The sequence below is a fragment of the Protopterus annectens genome, chromosome 5.part1, assembly GCF_019279795.1.
Source record: "Protopterus annectens isolate FY-2018-M chromosome 5.part1, PAN1.0, whole genome shotgun sequence".
In the NCBI taxonomy this organism is placed as follows: domain Eukaryota; kingdom Metazoa; phylum Chordata; order Ceratodontiformes; family Protopteridae; genus Protopterus; species Protopterus annectens.
This window is the reverse complement of record NC_056736.1, coordinates 566845117-566870299: the sequence shown is the minus strand read 5'-3', so window position 1 is coordinate 566870299 and position 25183 is coordinate 566845117. Positions and strand designations below refer to the sequence as shown.

At 41.7% G+C, this 25183-nt stretch overlaps 1 protein-coding gene across 1 annotated transcript in view; it reads right to left on the bottom strand.

Annotated features, from left to right (window-relative positions):
* XPO4 (exportin 4) overlaps nt 1-25183 on the bottom strand; it is a 1500264-nt gene that overhangs the window by 209184 nt on the left and 1265897 nt on the right. The window contains exon 23 of the mRNA XM_044073186.1: nt 22721-23014. Coding sequence (XP_043929121.1) covers nt 22721-23014 — 294 coding nt within the window. The remainder of the gene's footprint in view (nt 1-22720; nt 23015-25183) is intronic.

Below are 25183 nucleotides of genomic sequence, written 5' to 3'. Positions count from 1 at the left end.
AAGGTGGAACTACTCAACACGAGCAGTCTAAACAAAGATATTTTAGTTATTAGATATGGCTTCAGTGCACTGACAGCCCTCCATCATGTCTTCAGGCCCTTGGGTAACTACTGGGGAGTATCTGCATTTGTCAGCAACGCCATTACTCACATCAAATTACCCATGACCCTAAAGTGGAGCTCCTGCAGATCCAAATCATTGTTAAATCCAACTATCACTTCACTGATAGCTACATATTCCCATCAGTATCCCCAGCTATCATGGAAATTACCATAATACCATTAAGCACTTAAATATCAAACCAAATACTTCTTTATTGGAGACCTTAAATTGTGCAAGCATTAGTTGGGCACACACAACTAAAATGAATGAGCTCAGAATTTCCCACACTAATACCAATATTTTAGAGCAAACTCAAACTACTCAAGATAGGTTCCTTGAATTGATCCTTATCAATCTCTAGTTAAATCTGACCACAAGTCAGTCATTTTCTTTGTCAGGCCTAGTGGCACTACCCCACCAACAAACAAGACAGCTTTTAGGAACTTCATCAGATCAAACCTACTTCAGCTTGTAGCTATGCAAAACAACCCAACTAGCAAATGGACCAAACTGCTGGATTCACCTCCGACTTTTACCAGCATCTAAACAGCTGCATAGAAAAGTTAATGCAAATCTACACTAAATATAATGCTAAATTCAAGAATATAGCTCTTTGGTGGAACTTCACTGTTAATTAACTGTATAACAAAAGGAAAATGACAAGTTGCAAGAAATCCCATCTGCTCATCTCAGGACTACAATAAAACATACCAGCAAGAAATGCAAAAGTACTATTAGAAATTGTAAAGCAGAGTATGAGTTTAAGTTGCTACAGATACCAAAGGAAACTGCTAGTCTTTCAGTGAAGTGAGGAAATTAAGGAAAATGGCTAACAATACACTGAGCAAATCTACAATACCACATATTGCAATCCCAAGGATATAGCTTGACCCCACTACTCCTGAAAACTTAGTTTCCCCTGAAATCATCTTGAAGCAAATGTTAGAATCCTTGTCACAAAGTAAAATATACTTCAGTGGAACCTGAAAGCATACCATCCTTCTCTTCTCATCAGGCCAAATATGCACTATCAGAGTTTCTACTTAAACTGTTCAACTGCGGCCTACCTACAGGGTTTGTGCCTCAAGTCTGGAGAACCGTCGCGGACTCTACACAAGGGTAGCCTCTGGTACCCTTACAGTTGCTCAAGCTCCAGCTGTCCAAAACCCAAGAATTCAAACAGTTGTTTTCTTGTCCACCCACCTGGCCAAGCAGCTGCTCAAACTTGAATGGGAGTTCAGGAATGCAGCTGCCGCAAAAATCACACACTGTCAAGGTCTTGCCATGGAACTGATAAGTGGGGAATGGAAACTGTGAGGGGGGGGGCTTTAGGTTTACTGAGGGGAGGGGGACTTTACGTATAGGTAGTGACTGAAAGTTGGCTCAGGCAGGGGGATTTTAGGTTTAGGGAACAACCTGGAGATATCTCAGAGTTAGGGTTACAGGGGAGGGGGGTTATAGATTTAATCAGTAAAAAGGAGTTAGGATTAGGGAGTGGATGAGGAATTTTAGTTTAGGCAGCGATCAGGAGTATTTTTTTTTCTGTAGGGTTAAGGTCAGGGTCTGAGAAGGATAGGTAGGTTACAAGTAAAGCGCACAAATTGGTTGATGGGAGTTAGGGCACTTGCCAATACAAGCGAGTGGCAGTAGGGAAGTGCATCATGCCCTACCGGTCCACAAGCACTTGTAGCAGAATTGTGGCCTCCTCTACAGACCCGAGTAATTATAAGTCTGCCAGCCTTGTATGCAAAGCCATGGAAATGTATCCTAACAATTTATTTCTGCAGACAATGGCAATTTAACTGATCTAGACTGCAACCAATTTTGTTTTTTTGTTTTGTGAACGACAAGTCCCATTTCCTGAACCTACTACGCTTCTTTGAAAAAGTAAAAGCTGTAGACAGTGATCATTCAGTGCACACTGCTTATCTTAACTTGTGCAAGGCTTCTGACAATCTTCCATGCTGGTATACTTAAAAAAATGAATCATACTTAATATAAACCCTTGCATTACCTGCTAGACTGCAAAATGGCTATCCCACAGATCATAGGTTATGAAAGTTGCTGGTAGCCTCTCTGAACGTACAACTGTAATTAGTGGGATATCAAAGAGAATGGTGTGGTCTCCTCTTTGGCATTCATTTTGCAGACATCCAATCCATAATATTCCTAACAGTAGCCCTAAATGCATCTTAAAGAACATGAAGCATGATTTAGCCACACCCCTAAAAACACCATTTAATCTCAGCTTCCAGACAGGTTTCGGACCAAGGGAATGAAGAGCAGCTATAGTCATTCCCCTGCATAAGGGAGGACCTTTCACAGACCTAGGCAACTATGCATCCATAAGTTTGACCAGCCTCATATACAAAAGCCATGGAAAGATTTATCATGGAATTAAGACATAGGGAACCCCAAACACTAGACCCAGTCTTGCTTGGAGTACGCATGATCTGATCTTGATGAATCCAATCTGGTGAATTATTTTGAAAAGGTCACCAAAGCAATGGAGGGAAAGCAAAATGGTACACACCGCAAACCTTGACATGGCCAAAGCTTTTGACAGAATTCCACACTTAGGCATAGTAGAAAAGCTAAAGAAATTGGGAATAAACCCCTACGTCACCAGCTGGATTGCCAACTGGCTCACAAACAGGATGCAAATGATCAAAACAGGTGAAGTTACCTCCACTAAGCAACTAGTCACCAGTAGAGACTCCCAGGGTTCTGTGCTGAGATCTCTCCTGTTTGGTATCTTACTATACTAAGTAAATGTCAATACCAAAGAGTTCTGGTTGACTACGTTTGTAGATGACACAAGATAGGAGCAGTTACTGAATCTCCAGATGACTTAGCTATCCTAAAAGAAGGTCTGTCTCAAATACATAGTGTCAAAATCATGGTCTGCAACTAAATGCCAAAACAATGCATTATTGTATCTTTTGGGAAGTCATCTACCCCAGGGGACTACCACATTGTCAGTAAGCCCCCAAGAGTGACCCAGCTTTTTTGGGATTTGGGAACTTGTATGGACAGTGATCTAGTTTTTGACCAGCATGCATCAACTACATTGCACAGCTTATAAAACAGTCTGTGTCTAGATCTAGGGATGTCATTGTCCCTCATTAGGCCAATCACTGAATAATAATGCCCCCTTTGGCATGGATCTGTCCAGACATGTGCAACAACTGGAATGTCCACAGAAACATCTTATTAAAAGGATACAAGGCCTAAGCAACATCTCCTACAAGGACCGACTCACAGGCCTCTCATTACATACTTGGTATCCTACAGACTAAGAGCTGACTTGTGTCCGACATACAAGGCACCCAATGACCCATTACTAATGGATTTACTGGACATCAACATTTCAAATGTCAGAAATACCAAGGCTAGGAATCTAAGACTTCTGCAACATCAAAAGAACCATTTGGAGGGACTGGTATTTGGAAAAGACTGTCCAACAATATAAAACAAACTTCATCCCTGTCTATTTTCAACTGCAACTTAGTTTTATGGATAAGAAACAGAAAATTTACCCCAGGGATGCCCCACATAGTACTAATGGACAGAGGCAGCAGTTACATGCTTTATCCCATGCAAAGGTCCCCTCAAATTAGCCATGGCATTAAAGGTAATATATACTTCTCGACCATGGGATGGATAAGACCAATCTATAACCAAATGGGATACGTTTTGAGCACAAAAAGGGAAACTGACTAGGCATAAAATGGCCTGCAAGGGCAGCTAGCCTAGTACTTACCTATGAACCTATATCATAGATGCGTGATTGACAACATTTACTGATAACTGCAAGCTGGGTACAGTTACCTGCTCATCCATCCTCAACCCCTTTTCCCATTTTGTACATGGGGTCGGGGTGTCACTTCCACAGTGACAATCATCTCGAGCCAAGGTTTACACCGCCCTGCTGCGGTTGTTCATTCACGCCACTCACTCGTGCACACACACTCACCTACGGCCAATTTAGAGAGTCCGATCCACCTACTGCATGCCTTTGGAATGTGGGAGGAAACCCACATGATCACAGGGAGGATATGCTGACTTTGCATAGAAGGCACCCCAGTCAAGAATCGAACCAGAGAACCTCTTGATGTGAGGCGGCAGCACTAACCGCTGCACCACTGCAGTTGCCCAAAGGTGAATTTGCCTATTTTTATATTTATTTCACATTTGTTTACTGGGAAAGTCTGACTGGGATAAGACCCATTTTTCAGCAGAGGCCCGAGGAGAAAAGCTCCATAATCAGAGATTATACAAAACTTGCACAAGAAATTATACAAAAAAGTGTCCAAGACTTACAGTACACCAGAAATTACATTCTATGCTATTACAGCTGACATTTGTATTATATAATCATCTGATAGAATTCTTTATTGTAGTGTAGACATTGTAATTTCTCAAAGAAAGCTGAAGGGTTTTTGTAGGGGGGAAATTGGACAGAAAAAGATGAGGTTAAAGATGATCTAAACATGAGACACAGCACAGATTATGAGGTGGCCAGGGAAGAGAAAAAAATATCTATTTCAAAAATTGGCTAAGCTTCTGGTGTCATTCAAAGGGGATCCAGTGTCTGTCAGCCTGGGATGATATGCTCGACAAGCCACGCTGCTTCGCTAGAGACGGCTTGCACCTGTCACCCTTAGGCTTTCGAAAACTGGCCAGGGCTCTTGCCACCCCCATAGTGCCTTTTTTAGGCAAGGCTCAAAAGACAAACCCACCGCTGTAAATAGCACAAGTAACAAAAAACTGAGGGCAATGCTGCTCAGTGCCAGAAGTCTAAATCTCAAAATGCATGCACTCGAGGCACTCCTCAGTATGGAGAAAATCGATATATGTGCAGTAACAGAAACCTGGTATACGGTTCCAAAGAGCACTCCAGCACTACCAGGCTACAACTCATACCATACATTTCGGCCACAACACCCGGACCAAAATACAAAAGGCGGGGGAGTATCCATATTCATCAAGGATACCCACATCTCCAGGTTAGTGGCACAGCACGATGCTTCAGAGATCATCCACGTGCAACTAACAACGGGCAAAACTGCTATTCAAATTATAGCTTGCTACAGATCACCCACCACGTCCCAGGACCCCACTCCGAATTCCTGGAAACACTGGGAAACAAAGGTTCTACCAAACACCCTGATATTGGGTGATTTCAATTACCCAAACATTAACTGGGAGAACTACTCAAATACGAACTCCCTTACCCAACATTTCCTAGAATTTATAAACTCAAACGTCCTGGATCAACTGGTTAACACCCCCCACCAGAGGTGACAACATATTGGACCTGGTCATCACCAACACGGGCGACCGGTGTTCCACACTGGAGGTCAACCCCTCGCTGGTTAGATCTGACCATAAACTAATCACTCTGGATATCCACATTCCGCCACCACCCCCGGTCAAAGAAACCACCGTGAAAAACTTTTCAAAAGCAAACTTCATGTTACTTAAGACCGAGGTGGGAAGGTTCAAAGCCCCCATGCTAAAGGATAACGCTGTCCAAGCTGCAAAATCCTTTACTAATGCACTCTACGGGCACCTACAAGAATGCATGGATCATGCTATCCCAAACAAAACCAAGACTCACTCCTCCAAGAAAAGGAAACCAGTCTGGTGGACCCCTGCCATAAACAAGCTATACAATAGGAGGAGGAAACTAGTACAGCAGAGTAAAATCCCATGAAGGGAAGACATCCCTGATCAGTATCAGCAAGAAACTACGTTCCCTCATAAAATCATCCAAGGCTAGCTTCGAAAGAAAAATTGCCATGGACTCCAAGGATAACCACAAGGTATTCTTTAGATTCCCAAATCTGCTCGGAGTTAGTGCAGAATGGCACAAAATACACTAAACCGACCGATATAGCTAACATCCTGGCAGACAGGTTCAGTGCAAACTTCACCCCCCTCTCACCCCCAAAAGGGCCCATAACTATACCAGAAGAATGTAGTGCCCCTGAAATCAGACACTCGGGTTAAAACAGCTCTCTCCAAAGCCAAAAACACAGCATCAATGGGACCGGACAGTGTCCCAGGCTGCATCCTACATGAGCTCAAAGATGAACTAACCCCTCACCTAAACACACTGTTTAAATTCAGCCTCTCAACAGGCTACATGCCCACAGCAATGGTTATTCTGCTCCACAAAGGTGGAGCTACAATGGACCCCGGGAACTATCGCCCTATAAGCCGGACTAGCTTGGTCTGCAAAGCTATGGAGCACATCATCATGGATCTCATTTACAGAGACATTGGAAACCTCCAAACACTGGACCCTACCCAGTTCGGCTTTGTTAAGGGCAGATCATGCCTCCTAAACCTGGTGGATTTCTTTGAGATAGTTACCAAGGCTATAGACGAGGGAAGGGTGGTCCACACAGCCTAACCTAGACCTTGCTAAGGCCTTTGACACCATTCCCCACTCAGGTATTATAGACAAGCTCACCAGCCTGAACATAAACCCCTACGTCACGAGATGGGTTGCCATCTGGCTCACGGACAGAACCCACATGGTAAGAGTTGCGGGAGCTAGGTCCGACTCTAAACCGGTTACAAGTGGCATTCCCCAGGGCTCAGTCCTAGGACCCTTCCTGTTCGGCATATAATTGCCAGAGGTACAGGCAAGCACAGAAGGACTATGGCTGACCAAGTTCGCAGACGACTGCAAACTAGGGGCTATAATTGACTCTCCGGCTGACACAGACATCCTCCAAAAGAGTCTCACTGAGACAGATACCTGGTGTCAAAACCATGGCCTCAAGCTAAATGCCAAAAAGTGCAGAGTCTTCCCCTTTGGTAAAAACAAAGTACCCAAACTACCACATAGGTGGTAGCCCCCTAAATACTGAAGACGTAATAAGGGATCTGGAGACCCAAGTAGATGGCAACCTCTCCTTTGATAATCACATTGCCAAAGTGGTTAGAAAATCCTTCTATATGGCCCACCTAATCACAAAAGGGTTTGCATCCAGATCGGAAGAGGTCATTGGGCCCCTCTACACATCACTCAGACCCATCATAGAGTACAATGCCCCATTCGGGATGTACCTTACAAGACACCTGCAACAACTGGAAAGACCACAGAAGTTCCTCACCAAGAGGATCACTGGCCTCAAGCAGATGCCCTATGCTGCTCGACTGAAGAAACTCCAGCTGTACTCGGTTGCATACCGCCTACTCGGAGGTCATTTCTGCCTGACATACAAGGCCATGTCCAACCCAGAATTGATGGACATGCTCCACCTAAAGAAAACCATATCCCCTCGAGCCACATGCTCCAGGGATCTAAACCTCACCACAACAATAAATAGGACATGCAGGAGGGATAGATTCCTGTCCCACAAACTTCCCATGCTCTGGAACAAGATTCCAATCTACATTAGGCAGAGCTCCTCACTAACCCTCTTCAAGAGGGACCTTGATGAGTGGATGGGAAACTAAGTTTACCCCAGGGATCACTTAAATGGCTCTGCTGGACAGATGCACAGGGAACTAATCTAAAGGGGTGGCGAAAGCCAACACATTCCGGCTAGGCTTATAAATGCTTTCGGGCAGATAGCCTTGTACCTACCTATGAACCTATAAGAAAAAAATATGACCAGAAGCTATTAAAACTAGTTAGCCAGGAGTAGTACAGGAAAAAAGCCAGGTGTCATTAAGACAATTTTTAAAAATCTTTTTGAAAATTGGTTGGCATTTGTGTTGGTTCTGATGCTGTAAGGTAATGAGTTCTACCTTGTTGCTACATAATGGGAAAACGGTGAGTTCCCTGCTATATTAGTGGATTTGAACACATGTAATAGAAACATATTTGTTGAGTGAAGACTTTGATTTGTGGTATGGGCTGGAGAATATTTAGAAGGGCAGGTTTTTTTTTCAGGTTGATATACTAGTTTGTGTGCTAAGGTTAACTGGATATAGGCTAGAAGTTGTGGGAGTTCTACCCAGGAGAAGAAAGGAGTGACAGTGGTGGGTATAATGGGTGCAGTCAGTTGCATTTTTAGCTATTTTACTGTAGCAGGTTTCAAATTTAATTAAAGCTGTCTTTTTAAGGTTGCTATTTTATTGTAGCATGTTTCAAGTTTAATTACATCCATCTTTTTAAGGTTGGTGAGAATTGGGGAAGAATACAGAAGTGTTGATAGAAAAAAAAATATATATATATATATATATATATATATATATACACACACACACACACACATATGTAACATACATATATTACAATCAGTTACTGTAAACAAGTACAAATATGACACAGTCATTGTCCATGCTGGTGTGAACGACCTGAGACGTACCTCCCTGGACTACATGAAAAGAGACATAGAGGAGCTCTCTGATTATGTAGCCCAGGCAGGTATGACCCTAACCCTGAGCAGTATCCTTCCTTCACCAAGAATGATGCCACAATATAGAGACAAGATGATCAGCTTTAACAATTGGCTTAATGTCTGGTGTCATTCAAAGGGGATCCAGTGTCTGTCTGCCTGGGATGACATGCTTGACAAGCCACGCTGCTTCGCAAGGGACGGCTTGCACCTGTCACCCCTGGGATTCCGGATATTGGCTAAGGCTCTTGCCACCCCATAGTGCCTTTTTAGGCAAGGCTCAAATTCTAAACCTACCACCCTAGAAAACAAAATGGGAAGAAACTGAGGGTAATGCTGCTCAATGCCAGAAGTCTAAATCTCAAAATGCACGCACTTTTCGAGGCCCTTCTCAGTATGGAGAACATCGATGTCTGTGCTGTAACTGAAACCTGGTTCAAGGCTCCTGAGAGCACCCGGCACTATTAGGTTTTACCTCATATCATGCGTTCGGCCCCAAAACCTGGACCACACCACAAAAGGAGGGGTGTATCCATATTCATAAAGGATACCCACACCTCCAGGTTGGTGGCAACGCAAAGCTTGGAAACCATCCAGGTGCAACTAACCATAGGCAAAACTGCTCTACAAATTGTAGCATGCTACAGGCCACCCTCTCAAACTCAGGAACCCCACACAGCCTTCCTGAAGACACTGGAGGGTATAAATGTATCTCCAAACACCATCATATTGGGTGACTTCAACTACCGAATATAGACTGGGAACATTACTCAAGCCCTAACTTTCTAGCCCAACGGTTCCTGGAGTTCATAAATTCAAATGCCATGGAACAGCTAGTCACTGTTCCCACAAGAGGAGAAAATATACTAGATCTCATTGTCACAAACATGGGGACAAAATGCTCCACACCGAAGTATATCCCTCATTGGTGAGATCTGATCATAAACTAATCTCACTGGAAATCCACATCCCGCCCCACCCCAAACAAAAAGACCATAGTGAAGAACTTCTCTAAAGCAAACTTCACACTACTCAAGACTGGTGTGGTATCCTTCAAGGCCCCTGAGCCAGAGGAAACCACAACCCAAGCTGCGGAAGCCCTTACAAATGCCTTCTATGAACACCTCCAGGACTGCATGGATCAGGCAATCCCAAATAAAACCAAGACTCTTTCCACAAAGGGCAAACATCCAGTCTGGTGGACCCCAGCCATTAATAAACTTTACAATAAGAGGAGAAAGCTATTACATGATAGAACAAAATCCATAAAAGGGAAGTCACCCCTGATCATTATTAGTAAAAAAAATACGAGCACTCATAAAATCAACTAAGGCCAATTTTGAGAGAAAAATTGCCATGGATTCAAAGGAAAATCATAAGGCCTTTTTCAGCTATGTTAGGAACCTGGGTGGAAACTCCCAGATATGCTCAGAATTAGTCCAAAATGATACAAATATCACTGAACCCACAGACATTGCCAACATACTGGCAGACAGGTTCAGTGCAAACTTCACCCCCCTCTCCCCCCCTAAAGGAGAGATAACTATCCCAGCCGAGTGTAGCCTCCCGAACATCTCAAATGCGCAGGTGAAAGCTGCTCTCTCTAAAGCTAAAAACACAGCATCAATGGGACCGGATGGTGTCCCCGGCTGTGTGCTACACGAGCTAAATGAGGAATTAAACCCGCACATAAGGCAGCTGTTTAATCTCAGCCTTACCACAGGATACGTGCCCAAGGAGTGGCGTGCAACAACTGTGGTGTCACTCCTCAAAGGCGGCGCCTCACGGACCCTGGTAATTACCGCCCCATAAGCTTAACAAGTCTAGTCTGCAAAGCTATGGAGAGGATCATAATGGAGCTCATAAACAAAGATATAGGGGACTTGCAGACATTGGACCCGACCCAGTTTGGCTTTGTCAAGGGAAGATCATGCCTTTTGAACTTGGTCGACTTCTTGAAACAGTCACCAAGGCCATTGATGAGGAAAGGCAGTCCATACAGCCTACATTGACCTTGCAAAGGCTTTCGACACAATACCCCACTCGGGTATTGTAGAAAAACTTACCAGCTTAAATGTAAACCCATATGTCACAAGATGGGTTGCAAACTGGCTTAAGGACAGAACCCACAGGGTTAGAGTTGCTGGCGCTGTGTCAGACTCCAAGCCGGTCACAAGTGGTGTCCCACAGGGCTCGGTCCTTGGCCCCTATTGTTTGGCATCTACTTCTCAGAAGTACAGGCCAACATGGGAGGACTTTGGCTGACAAAGTTTGCAGGCGACTGCAAACTGGGCGCCATAGTGGAAAGTGCATCGGACATGGATATCCTTCAGAAGGGACTCACGGAAACAGATAGCTGGTGCCAGAGCCATGGCCTGAAGTTAAACGCCAAAAGATGTATAGCCATACCCTTCGGGAAAAACAAGGTAACCCCAAGCTACCATATAGGTGGCAATCCACTAAGCACAGAAGAGGTTATCAGGGATCTGGGGACCCAGGTTGACAGTGGCCTTTCTTTTGACACTCACATTGCTAAAGTGGTTAGAAAGACCTTCTACATTGCCCACCTGATCATGAAGGGATTCACATCCAGATCTAGTGAGGTCATTGTTCCACTGTACTCTTCACTTATCAGACCAATGATCGAGTACAATGCCCCATTCGGGATGTATCTCACCCGACATCTGCAGCAATTGGAGAGACCCCAAAAGTTCCTCACCAAAAGGATAAAGGGACTCCAAAATCTGTCATATGCTGCCAGATTGAAGAAACTCCAGCTCTATTCAGTCGCATACCGTCTGCTCAGAGGTGACATGTGCCTGACATACAAGGCCATGTCCAACCCGGAATTAATGGACATGCTCCACCTCAAAAAATCCAAATCCACCAAAACCACTAGAGCAAGCGACTTAAACCTTAGCACGGCTATAAATAGGACGTGCTGGAGGGATAGATTTATCACTCAGAGACTCCTATGCTGTGGAATAAAATCCCAGTCCATGTGAGGCAGAGCACCTCGCTGACTGTTCAAGAGAAATCTAGACCTGTGGATGGGAGATCGTAGGTTTACCCCGGGAATCATATCTGTGTCACTGCTGGACAGAGGCACAACAAACTAATGGGCACAGTATTTTTTTCATATAAGGGGTGGCGTAAGCCACAAAAATTTGGGCTAGGCTTATAAATGCCTTAGGGCAGATAGCCTAGTATAAACCTATGAACCTATGAACCTATGATACTGATGGTAAATTGAATTCGCTTACTATAAGTGAACTTACTTATTTTCATATATTATAATCACAGTTACTGTTAACGGATATTGATACTCTATAATTGTGCTTATAGGGTTATAATTTTGATGCTCTTCAATCAGGTACACTGCACTAAATCGCTTGTTTTTATTACACAAGTCTAAATATACAGGCACGAGTCTCATGTCTAGAAAAATCTGTAATGGTTTTTTATTTAATACTGTGACGCACTTCTTCCCAGGCCTTAAATAAAGGTAAACAGCCCCTCTGGACAAAAAGGCTATGATCAACAAAACACACTGCATGTTTCCACCTGGTGAAAAATGACTGCCGCATGCAGTTTCTGGAAGCAGCCAGGAAATATTCCAAGAGCTTGCTTAGAACACCCAACAGATAACCAAGTTTAATAAAAAAAACTCTGCAAGAAAGACAGCTGAAGGCCAGGTCACCAAACACCTAACCCAGAACAGACTCTAAAGCGGCCAGAAACAGAAAGACCCCAAACCATTTATTCTTGTGCTATCAGAGTGACCAGAACATGCTAATATTTTAGGAATCTAGAAAAAATACTGAAGTATTGTTGTGGCAACTCAAAGACACATTATTTTATATATATATATATATATATATATGTTTTGATTTAGAATATCAATTTAATTTCTGTATACTTTTACACTCAAACTTGTCTGTATTTTAGGAATCTAACTTTAGTACTGAAACTTTCAGAAGAATAATCTTGTATTTCTTTGCAGTGTTGGTTAGGATTACACTGATATTAATTAAGAATTGTTCACTGACATCATCATCATCAAGGGTTGGGACACAATGGTGGATTGAAAGGGACATCTTAACTTCTGTTGAGTTGTGATTCATATGTTTACTGGTGATTACTAGGCTAACGGCTGAATAGTCCTTACAAGTCTAGCCATTATTACCCGAATTTTAACAAATTTTTGATCCCTAAGGGCTAGAGGATGGCTTAGACTGGTGTCTATGCCTTTAAGTATTTTCCAGACTGCCCCTGTCCAGAAGAGGTATAGGTGCCACCCCAGGAGTGAATGTACAGTTTCCCCATCCATTGATCCAAACTACGTTTGAACAAGATCAGGGAAGGGCTCTGCTTTACATGAATAGATCCACAGAAGGGGTAATCTCTGAGACACAGGTCTCTCTCTCCAGCATGATTTGCTCATGTCACAGACCAGGTTTATATCCCTCGATCGGGCAGCCCTCGTGCAATTTGTCTTGCAAATGTGCAACAGTTCCACCAGGGCTGGATTTGAGTTGGTCTTGTAAGTTAGGCACAAATCACCCCTTAAACATCGGTAGGAGACACAGTAAAGGGATAGGGCTTTTAGTCTATCTGCATAGAACATCTTGTTTACACTTTATACTTTTTTGTAAGGAACCTCTGAGGCCACTCCAACTCTTGCAAGTGCCTGGTTAACTACATGCCAAAAACCGCACTATACTCTATTAGTCTGACACAGGCCAAGTACAGTGGGACTTTAGCTTTCTTGGATATGGATACCATGCCTTTACTTGTAAGCTGTGCCACATACAAGGACTTCCTCACCACTGTGGGCAAATGGCAGTCAAAGTTCAGCCTACTATCTGTGTGCCTAGATCTCTCACCTCTGTGCCCACCCTTAGGGGTGTGCTCACTTCTGTGCCCACTCTTAGGGGTGTGCTACTAATGTTGCAATCTGCAGGATTAGACTTCTGAAAGAGTATGATTATGGACTTTGTTGCATTTAGTTTTAGGCCATGGCTCTGGCACCAATCATTTGTCTGAGTCTGACTCTTCTAAAGGATATCTACATCGTTGGGGGATTCAATGGTTACCCACAACTTGCAGTCAGCAGCAAACCTAGTCAGCCAAAGGCCTTCTATATCAGCCTTGACTTCAAAGTAGTATATTCCAAACAGGAGAGGTCCCAGCACTCAGCCCTGTAGCACATCACTAGTAAATGGCCTCTTGCTGGATCTGAATTCTCCCACTTCAACAACTTGTGCCCTGACCATAAGCCATTTGGTTATCCATCTAGTGATGTCAGGGACCTATGCTCAGTTTTGTGAGTTTATCTAATACCAGAATGGGGAATTGTGTGAAATGGCTTAGCCAGGTCAAGGTAGGCAGTATGCACTGTTTTACCCTCCTCCATGGCCTTAGCGACTTTCTCAAAGTTATCCACCAAATTGAGCAGGCATGACTTGCCCTTGATATACCCGAACTGGGCTGGTTCAGGTGTTTGGAGGTTTCCTATGGCATTATTTATCAGGCCCATGATTATTCTTTCCATGATCTTGCATACAAGACTAGTTAAAATGATGGGTCTACAATTTCCCAGGTGGTGGAGGGTCATAAGACATTTCTTTGATACTCTGGGAGCTCTGAAAGCAGCTTGAACAGAGTCCTGACAGAAAGCTAATGCAAAGAATACATCAGACTTCAACAGAACTTGTTTTCCAAAATAATTTGAAACTCCCACTCTCAAAGAGCCACCTGGACTTCTAATCTCCCTTAGGAAAGACTCATCAACGCTGCTGTTTGTAGCAGTAGCAGCAGTGCTTTACTATATCATTTTTGTTATAATTGTTGTCCAAAAGAGTGTGAATGTTTTACATTGCAAATAACATCTACTTGCTTTAACTGCAGAAGGCGAGTTATTTGCTGGAAGCACCCATCCAAACAGGAGCAGGTAAGATGGTATAAAACTAGAATGTTTTACCTTAAACCCCTCCTAAGTGCGGGCTAAACAGACAGGATCCCAAGGAGGACTTGCTCAGTCAAAGTACCAGATGTTAAACTGCAACAAAGACTAAATTCCAGATGCCAAAATAACAGACTACTACCACCTATGTGCAAATTCATGGTTAGAGACTGTCAGATTCAAAGGCTCTGCTCCTTTTACCATTATTCATTTGTTTCAAGGCTGGTAAGAGATGCAAGGGCATTGTTGCCCAAGAAAAACATTGTGAATAGTTGCTTTTCTTACTTGCAACCGGTATACCAATCTGAAACCCATTTTGATAAGCTGAAAATCAATAATCTACTGACAGAAACAGTGCAAGATGACTGACAACCAATGAGATTAAGAACTTTTTCCACCTGTCCCACCACTGAGGAATTAAAAGAGGTTGAACTACTCTTATTCTAGGACTCCACCTCCAGCATGCTCATCATATGTGACCTTAGCACAAGTCTGAGACAGCTGATAATATAACCTTGAGGATTACTGAAGAATACAACCTTAATCAAAACAAAGCCATTGTCCAAAGAAAGCAAATGATTATTCATTTTCTCCTCTTACTGCTTTCTTGTTATGATGGAGAAACTTGCATCTTTTTGGCAGAAGGGTTGATGGATAAGTTAGTAAGGCAAGGCACCTGAGCTGAAGACAAGGATTGCAGATAGAAGCCAGGGTAGGAAACCATCAAGACCTAAGGTGAATGGCTCTGACTTGGGAAGGCATACAGTCATAGGGAACCATACCTCGTGGCTCAAGAGGGGATACCAAGAAGTAGGTTGTAGGGCCACCCTGTTAAGATTCAAAAACCAACAGCACTAGTGTCAACTCATCTCTCAAACTTAGTACTAGCCTGGCCAACTGCTGATTCTGGTTCGAGCAGTTAATCATCTAGAAGTGGTTCAACAAGAACAGAGGACAGACTTAGGGGTAAGCTGTGTGGCGGCAACAGCAGGTCAAAACCCTCCAAAGTGTGGGACTGCAATAAAAGAGGTCCAACGTCCAAATTCCAGGCTCAGGTGGTACAAGACTTATGCAACTACTCTCCTCATTTCTTATTCCTTCTACTAACTGGCCAATGGACTACTCCACAAATCTACAGTTTAACTCCACTGGCAAAATATTTCTCTGGTCCCACTACCCCCTCTACAAACAACACTTCTTGATGTCTGCCACAAAAAATCCTGCATTGAGATGCAAACTATACCTTACATACCCATTCCTCATTATTTCTACACCATTAATTAATTTCTTTCTTTTTTAATTTTACATTTGTTAACAGGGATAGTCCCCACTGGACATGGTTCCATTTTCAGCAGAGGCCCAGGGAGAAAAGCTCCAACATTAAGTAAAAGTAAAAACACAGTAGTAAGATACAGTGCACATCAGTGATACAAATGCAAATAAAAAAAACAAACGTACAATGAAAAACATTGTTAAATTGAAACAGAAGCAAAAACAATAAATGTTTAATACTACATTACATCAACATTTCATCAGCAGTGTGTGTCCAAGACTGTAATATGAGTTACAGTGGGAGTATATAGTAAGACAGGCAGAAATTGAAGGACTTATGTGATTCAAGGGCACAACCAGTTATTCTGTAGGTGTATTTTTAGTGAGTTTTTAAAGAGCGTTGTAGAGGAGGCAGAGGGAAGATTGTTTCAGGTTTTAGCTATGGTGTGGGAGAACAGGGCTTTTCCAGCAGAATTATTTGCCCTCGAGATACTGAAGAGGGATTTGTCCAGAGAGTGGAGAGGACGATTTGTATTATAAAGGGTAAGAAGTTGGCCTAGTGCTGGAATTTTTTCAGGATGTTTTGTTACATTATATGCAATGACTAGATGGTTGTAGCTTAGGAGTTGGGGAAATTCTAGCCATTGTAGTTCCTGCAGTGCCGGACAGTGGTGGGTTCTAAAGGTGGAGTTACTGGCAAACTTAGCATTTTTATTATAACAGGATTCGAGTTTAGCCAGGTCAAGTTTTCTAAGGTGGGTAAGAATTGGTGAACCGTACGTTAGAGTGGACAAAAGGTGAGTTTGGGCTACGATAAATCATGCTGGTCAAGAGAGGGATTTTTTGTGTCTGTATAGTGTTCCCTTTAATTTTGCACTTTTTGGATCGTTTGAGAAATATGGACATCAGAGAGTAGATTTTTGTCAACTTCAACAGCTATGAGTTTGGTATGATCAGAGGGAGAGATATATAGTGCCATTATTAGCAGAGACAGTGAAGGATAGAAGGGTGGACATAGTTTTATTGGGGGTGAAAAGTAGTAATTTGTTTTTTTTTTTTTTTTTTTTTAGGGTTTAGGATAAGCTGGATTTGTGTGATCCAGCTTTCCATAGAGCTAAAGGATTTGTGGGTGAGTTGTTGTAAGGTTGCAATGGTTGCAGCAGAACAGATAAGAGTAGAGTCGTCAGCATACTGTATGAGTGAAGCATGCTGTGTGGTGGTATGGAGGTTATTGGTAAACATGGAGAAAAGAAGTGGGCCTAATATTGAGCCTTGTGGTACGCCTACAGTAGTTGGGAGTAAGGGGGATAATGTGCTTTGCCAGTGGACTGACTGCTGCCTATCTGACAGCTAACTTTTAAACTAGGTTATAGAGGCAGGGGTGAAAAAAAAGGAGGCTAGGGAGTCAAGTAGCAAGGAATGTGAGACCATGTCAAATGGCTTGGAGAGGTCTAAAAATATTGCAGATACAAAGTTATTATTTCTGCGTTGGTTGACTAAATCAGTGAAGGAGAGCAGAGCAATTGTCATACTATGATGTTGCCGGAACCAGTGCTGAGTTGGTCAAAGTAGATTATGCGAGTTTAGGAATTTCATTACTTGAGAATGTATACATCTCTCAAGTATTTTAGATAACGGTGACAGAATGGCACTGGGGCTTTAGTTTGAGCAATCATACGAGTTTCCACCTTTGTGAAGAGTGATGTGGGATATTTTCCAAAGTTGTGGGACATATGATTCTTGTATGGAGCAGTTGATAAGGATGGAGATAGGGTAGGATAAGTATTCAGCAACTATTTTTAGGAAGTCAGCTGGTAGGTTGTCCGTGGCAAGGGTGGTGGGTTTTAGTTTTAGGAGGAGTTTTTTTTTTTTTTTTTAACTGTGGAGGTGGGAATGGGTGAGTGTGTGAAGGGCAGGATGTTGTCAGGGCATTTAGCAGGGTTGAAATTGGGGTTGTTTTTGGATAGATGGGAAGATAGTGTTAAGATGGATTCTGTGAAATGGTGATTAAATTGGAAGGCAATGTCCTTATTGTCCTTGGAGGAGTTAGGGGAGGGAGTGAATATTTTGCCTGGTTTTAGAAGGGTATTTACGGCATGCCAAAACTTTTGGGGATATTTCGAGTATCTGTTTTGCATGTTAAGAAAGTAATTTTGTTTATAGAGTTTGGTTTGACTTTTGGCCTGATTTCAGAGTTGTAGGCAAATTTGTTTGGTTAAGCTAGCACTGTCCCTCTTCTAGGTCTTCCAAGCCTTGTCTCTAGTTTTTAGTAGGGCTCTAGTTTCCTTGGTTAGCCGTGGTGCCTTGGCTCTAATTTTTCTAATGGGTGCTACTCTGTCCAGAACATTGATAAGTACATTGTTAAAGTAGTTCATGGCCTGGTCTAGGTTTAGGGTTTGCAGTGGTTTCCAGTTGCTGCGTTTTAGAATATTCGGTATTAACCTGTACCCTGACTGATGTGGGTCATATTTTTTTCCTTTCTCCAAATACGCATTGCTTGCACAGTACAATTCCATTACACTTACAACCTTGGTAACTGTGCTGCACTCAAACATGCGTCTTGAGATTAAGCTATCAGAAATACACATGATATTCCAGATGTGGCCTTTTCAGTGCCCTGTAAATTGGAATAATGACATGACTCTGAGTCCATTGTCCTTGGCAATGCAATTCAGCATTCCACTATCGTACAGCAGGATTCAGCTTATTGGTAACTACAATACTAAGAACATGCAAGTCATCACTACAGTACATAGTAATACACTTTTTGCACTAAATTCCAAACACCACTTCTCTAACCCTGACAGCTGTGGCAGGTTATAATGCCAAATTATTTTTTTAAACTATGAAGCATGTCAACCATCAGAAAATTATTCTTGTTCTTGTGATGAAGCTCCAGCAGAGAGGTGCTCATCACGGGCGGTGACGGGGTAGGGTCAGGTCATACTCCCTAATGCTGCCTTCCATCACTTTCTTGAAAATGTCCACCAGACAAACAACTGATGACCTGTCCTCCAAGTTCTGCAAATGCAGATGGAATCATAGGGCACCCCTCAACCGTTTCAGTCACTGTGCACTGCTACAGATGGGGGAAGGACTGGGATAAGAGCACTAAGATTCCAGTGTAGTCACCCAACCCCTGATGGAGAATGTAGAGACCTCCTTGGCATTTGCAGGATGGCCATAAGTATGTGATTTGTCCCTTGAATGAAGGGGAGGAGATGCGAATGCTCCAGGGTGTATCCTCCAAAGGCAGCTCTTGGAGGGTGCATGAACCCCCAGGCCTCTCAAATAGCTGGGACCTCGACTTTTCATGTCCAGAAGGAACTGACAGCAAATGAAGACTGCAAGGGTGCCATGGGGAGTGGCAGTGTGACCATTTCTGCCTTCCTGCTCCTGTCTACTTTCAATGCACTAGCAGGGGACTCCTGTACGGAGGTCTTTGCAAGGTAACCTCAAATGCTACTATTCTAAGCAAAGTAAGACGGTCCTCTAACTTCCATTTTATGTTCTGTAATGCCATAATGAAAAGCTACCATATACAGCAAAACGTGATGTCATGATCCTTACCTAGCCAACAAGAACAATGCCTTTAAGAATCTTGTGCTGTAATCAGAAGGTCCCAGGAACATCAAGGAAGGCAAAACTTTTTAGATACTGAAAGCTGGACTGAAGACTCTAAAATGTCTAAACAGCAGAAAGCATTCAGGGATCAAACTACTACACAAGGATTACACAGTCTCCCGGTAAGGCAGGTAATACCAAGAGACAAAGAGCTGAGAAGTGTAGGGGAAATCTCAATGGTTACCCAGTATAGAGGGCCTTAAATGAGATACCAACCCTTTTCAATTCTTTTTTTTTTTTTTAAATGAATACTTTCAGGAACTGAAATATATATTTATGGTACCTTGATGTGTTATGCAACACTTTTCTGCAGCACTGTAAGTAGTTACAAATAATTTCTATTTTGTTATAACCAAAAAAAAAAATACCTGATACTGCCGACATTTTGACTGATTTTGTTTTTTGGCTAGGTTAATACTTTCTCACAAAGTATTTTTTTATCCCAAGAGTACAACACCTTAAGCCTCTCACCCAGGGTTTTCCATCCATCTACTTAGAAAGGCAGTACTCAGACTTTATTTACTTTCAGAATTTACAGACAGTGTCGGCATCTTTTTTTTTTTTCATTTTTTAAACACCCAGTAGTAAGCGTTGCTTTTTCAGCTACAAAAGTAAAACCATAAACTTGATTGTAGGGACTCTAATTCACTTTTACATTCTCTCACCAGCACAAGGTTTCATGCCACGACATTTAAAGCTCATGTACTCTCTCAAACTAGACAGTTAAAAAAAAAAAAAAAAAAAAGCTCTGAATTCCCATGACAACAAATTTATGGCTCACCATGAGACAGAAAGGCAGCGGTAAATGACAGTACACAGTAAAAGGTATTTAAATTCCCAGAAGCTCAACGGGTTTTTCGTTTCAATGGAAGTAAAGAATGAAGAGTTAAAATAAACTTTCTGTATGGACTTGTCCTTAGCCAAAAAACCTTGAAGTATGACAGATGTTATGACAAAACAGCAGCAAGATGTGTGATGAAAAAGGGGAATATCAAATACAAAACAAGGAAACAGCTATGTCATTATTTACACGACAGCACAGATAAGGAAAAATACATGATAAAAGAAAATGATGCATTTTTGGTGCGCCTGCTCTAAGAATTTCTGAATACAGTACTTTTGTCAATTTTTGATTAGTGACCAACTCCTCTGAATTGCATTTTTGCCAAATGAGGGGCCAATCCTTCCATTTCAGTGGGCTGCAGAGATCCCCACATAACAGCTTGAGGGTCACAAACTGAGGGATCACCGCAGCCTCTACCCAGGACCCCACAAAACGACAAGAGAATTCAAAATAAGGAGACGACTTTAGAGAAAATATTAAGGATATTAAACAAATTCAAAAACAATTTGCTATAAGAAATTGAATGGTAGAGTAAGTAGAGAACATCTCAAAGGAGCACACGAAGAAAGGAAGCAAAGCGTCTTGCTGATATCTCTAGTAAAGTTTGATTTGACAAATGGATTATGCAGAAGTCGCAAAATGAATAAGACATCAGTGAATCTGAAAACACTGAAAAATAATATAATTATGTAACATGTAAATACAACAATGAAGACCTGTATTAGTAATAGCTGAATTTGTTAACTGTACTGCTTGTGAGGGCAACATGTGGAAGGAAAGGACGCAAGCCAAACTAAACGAGCTACAAGTGTGAAATGTAAACTTGCAGAGCTTAAAAGTCTACTTCACCAAATTGCAGGGATATTATTGCAGTCAAGTATCTAGTGCACCTGGTTCTACACGACAATCACAGTATACTTTTTAAATTCTTAAACACAGAAAAATACATTACTATTTACTTATGCTAAGCAAATCTTTAGCAGTATGAGTTTTATAGTGTAACTGTATCGCCACACCACTAGAAGGCAGACCCAAGTATTATCCCCAACATCTGCTTAGCTGAACACTTTGTACATCAGACAAGCAGGCAAAATGGTCACACCAAGAAGAATGTAAGGACACATACAGCCTCAAAACACAAAATGGTCACCACTTTTAACAGACCATCATGAGCACTTTTTTGTTTTGGTTGCAGAGGGATTAAATGCGTTGCAAATGCGATAGAAATGGCTTCTTCCACTCACTCTCAGAAGTGTCATCATGTTCAGCTGCTTATTCAGTTATAGCAGCATAGCTGGCTTCTCTTCACATTAAGCTTACAATTCCAGAAATCAACACATTTTTTGCCAGAGAGAAATGGCAAGGTTATAAATACCTTGCTAGGTAAGCTTTTCATGCAGCAAATATCCTAAATGCAATAGGTTGCAACTTGCATGATGTGACATTCAGGGAAGAAAATATTACAAAATTCCATTCAGTCCAAACATGGTATACAAACAGAAAGCAGAACAGTGAAATGCCAAAGGAGTAAGTGGCAGTGTAGGAAAACATTTGTAGAAGAAAAAAAGAACTTTGGGATAAAGAAAAGTAAAGTTTATAATAATGTAGCTTTTAACATTTCATAAATAATGACTTTCTGCTTGGCCAGTACCATTAAATCCTCTCACCACCCCCCGACAGTCTCACTTTCCCCAACTACTACTCCTCTTCTCCACCTCCAAAGCTCCTTAACTTCTCCTCCTGTTTCACTAACACATTCTTTGTAATGTAGCCATATCTGCCCCACCACAATGCACTCTCTCGCATTGCTCCTTTTTACTGAAACTCCACCACCACAGGTTTCAACCCACCCAGTATGTAATACCACCTACTGTTTTAGCAATTTCTTCTCTTCACCAGGACAAACAATTTCAACCTCCAGATAAGGCCAGCACAACCCATACTGTTCCAACCCTCCTTGGGTACCTTGTAGAAAACATGGAGAAATGAGGATATAGAAACTCCAGAGACTGAGCCACACACTATGAAACTGTGAGGCACAGAGTCTACTACTGGTCCACTGTGTTGCCGCTTTTGAACATTTGAAAACAGTCATCCTATGATGCAAGAGAGGCAAAACTATCAAGCCTGACTGTGTCCAAGACAGCAAAAGTACACTAGCTTTGTACACTTACAAAGGAACACAAATGAATGCAGTACACCTAGTGAGACATGCACTTCCTCCAGCATCCAAGGCTACTTTAAGAAACAGGCAGTATAATTAAGCTGCCTCCTTTCAGTAGTTACAAAGTTCAGTATGAAGATATTCCTGGCACTCCGTTCTCCCTTGCTATTCAGATTTTTGTATTCTTCTCTCCAGAATATAAATGATGCTCTAAACTAAACAGTTTTCACAATCTACACTTATATGCTTAAGTGCTTTGAAAACAGGAATTCACACCACAATTCTGAAAAAAGGTAAGGGAAACCAAATAACTGGTGAATCAACATCCCAAATGAAGATAAAGAAAAATGGTAAAATGACACAATATAGTGTTTAAATTAACATACCTCACCAAGGTAGCATATTTGTTTATGTGCAACTTCCACAAATACTTCAATGATTAGGTTAACAGTCTCTGGCGTATTTTTATAGATTTCCATCAGTCCAATGCAATTATTGAGAAAATCCATGAGGAAATTAAAAAGAATTGCTACATTGTCTATTTGTGTGGCTTCAGCAATGCCACACAGTGCTTCCAGAGTGGCAATGATCTCCTGCTTTACTTCCTCCTGCTGGCAGATCTGCTGGAAGTTTTCTTGGTTTATCACATTCATAAATCGTTGCTGAAAAGGCTGAAGAACCTACAAAGCAAAAAGCAGTTTCAGCACTAAGCCTCCTAAAACAGCAACACTAGCATATTTGGAAACATTATACATACTGCTTAAAATAGGTTTATATGAAGTCTAACAAAATGCTCTAAGGCATCTCAGCAAATATTTATTTTATTTACATTTGTTAACCGGGAAAGTCCAACTGGATACAGGTCTATTTTCAGCGGAGGCCCGGGGAGAAAAGCTCCAAGAGTACATTACTAGTGTAATCACAGTGAAATTATTACAGTGAATCACAAAACTGAAATTTTTTAACAATAAATACAGACAGGTACAATTTCTACTCACATACACACAGGATAGATTGAAAGTTAGTGTTGGAGAAAGAAATACTTTTTTTTTTTAAAAAAAAGAAGGAAAGTGGGAAAACCTCCAAGTGTACATTACTAGTGTAAATACAGTGAAATTAGTACAGTGAATTATCACAAAATTGAATTTTTTTTAACAATATATACAGACAGGTACAATTTCAACTCACATACACACAGGATAGGCTATTAGTATCTGAGAAAGAAATAGTGATTTTTTTTTTTAAAGGAGGAAAGTGCAACAAAAGGTGGCAACATACATGGTATCTTAATTTTAAATCTTTCAGTAGGAGAGAGATTTAGAAAATTCTAAACAGAGGATCAAAGATACAATCTTGCGATGAGGTTCACATTTATAGATTCTGTGTGTGTGGTGGTTAGTCAGGGTTTGTACAGGGACAAAGCCAATGCATTTTTAGGTATTTAAGAGATTTTTTGAATTGGGATAAGGAGGGGTCATTGGTCAGTTCCGCAGGAAGAAAGGTTCCAGTTTTTTCCAGCAGAGTTGGAAAATAATGATGCACCAGCTGAATTGTTGGTTTTAACAGTGTTTGTTGGTAGAGCGAAGGGTCTTTAGGTTACTATAGGGGGTGATAATATGTGTACTGTCTGGTTGGTAGAGAATTTTATGAACTATTTGTTGGTTATATTGCAGTTGGTTGGGTCATTCTAGCCAGTCTAATGATTGAAGGTTAACACAGTGATGGGTTCTATAAGCTGACCCTGTGGCAAATCTTGCAATATTATTGTAGGCATAAAGAAGGGTTGATAGCAAATTTGTATGGGCAATAACAGTTCTAGTAGATGGGGTTAGGAAATGCTCAATCCTGTATAAAGAGCCTAATTTTTTCTTAACTGTTTTAATAGTTTTGTGTATGTGAGCATTGAACTTAAGGTTACTGTTGATTACTGCCAGTAGGTTAGTACTAGGTTCTGGGGAAATTATGGTGCCATTGTTAGAGGCTACTGTGAGAGGTGGTGAGGGGATCTTGCGAGTGGGGGAGAAGAGTAAGAGTTTGGTTTTGTTTGGGTTTAGTAGTAGTAGTCTGCGACCCGACAGCCAGTTCTCTACTTGGTTGAAAGGGATTTGTGATAAAGCTTGTAGATCTGAGGGGGAGGTGGCAGAGCAGATTAAGGTGGAGTCATCTGCGTACTGAATACAAGTTGCACTTGGGATGACTTTATGCAGGTCATTAATGAATAAGGAGAATACGAGGGGACCCAGTATATATCCTTGTGGGACTCCAAGGGTGATGGTAAAAGGGATGATAGATTCTCCTTCCATAGTACAGCTTTGTTGTCTGTCACTTAGGTAAGAATGAAACCAGTTAATTGCTAGGTTATCTATGGGGAGTGACTTTAGTGCATCTAAGAGTAGCTGGTGGTTTATCGAATGCATTGGATAAGGTCTAGGAAGAGGGCAGAGGAGAGCTTATTATTACGGTTTTGATTTATTGTACGAGAGAAGGACTGAGGTTGTACTATGGCAGGGTCTAAAATCCGTGCTGGGAGTGGGCTAGGAGAGAGTTTTGATTCAGATAGACAAAAAGTTGCTTATGGATACATTTTTCCATTATTTTAGCCTAGGGAGATAGAATGGCTATAGGCCTGTAATTTGAAAATTCAGTGGAATTTCCCCCTTTGTGTAGAGGAATAATGTGGGGGATTTTCCAGATGGAGGGGATATAAGCTTCGAGAATTGTTCTATTAAGATTGAAATGGGGTATGCTATTTCCTTAGCAGCTTTTTGGAGATATTCAGTAGGTAGAAGGTCTGCTGAGAGGGTGGTGGGTTTCAGTTTCTTCAGTAGGGACTTAATAAAAGATGTTGG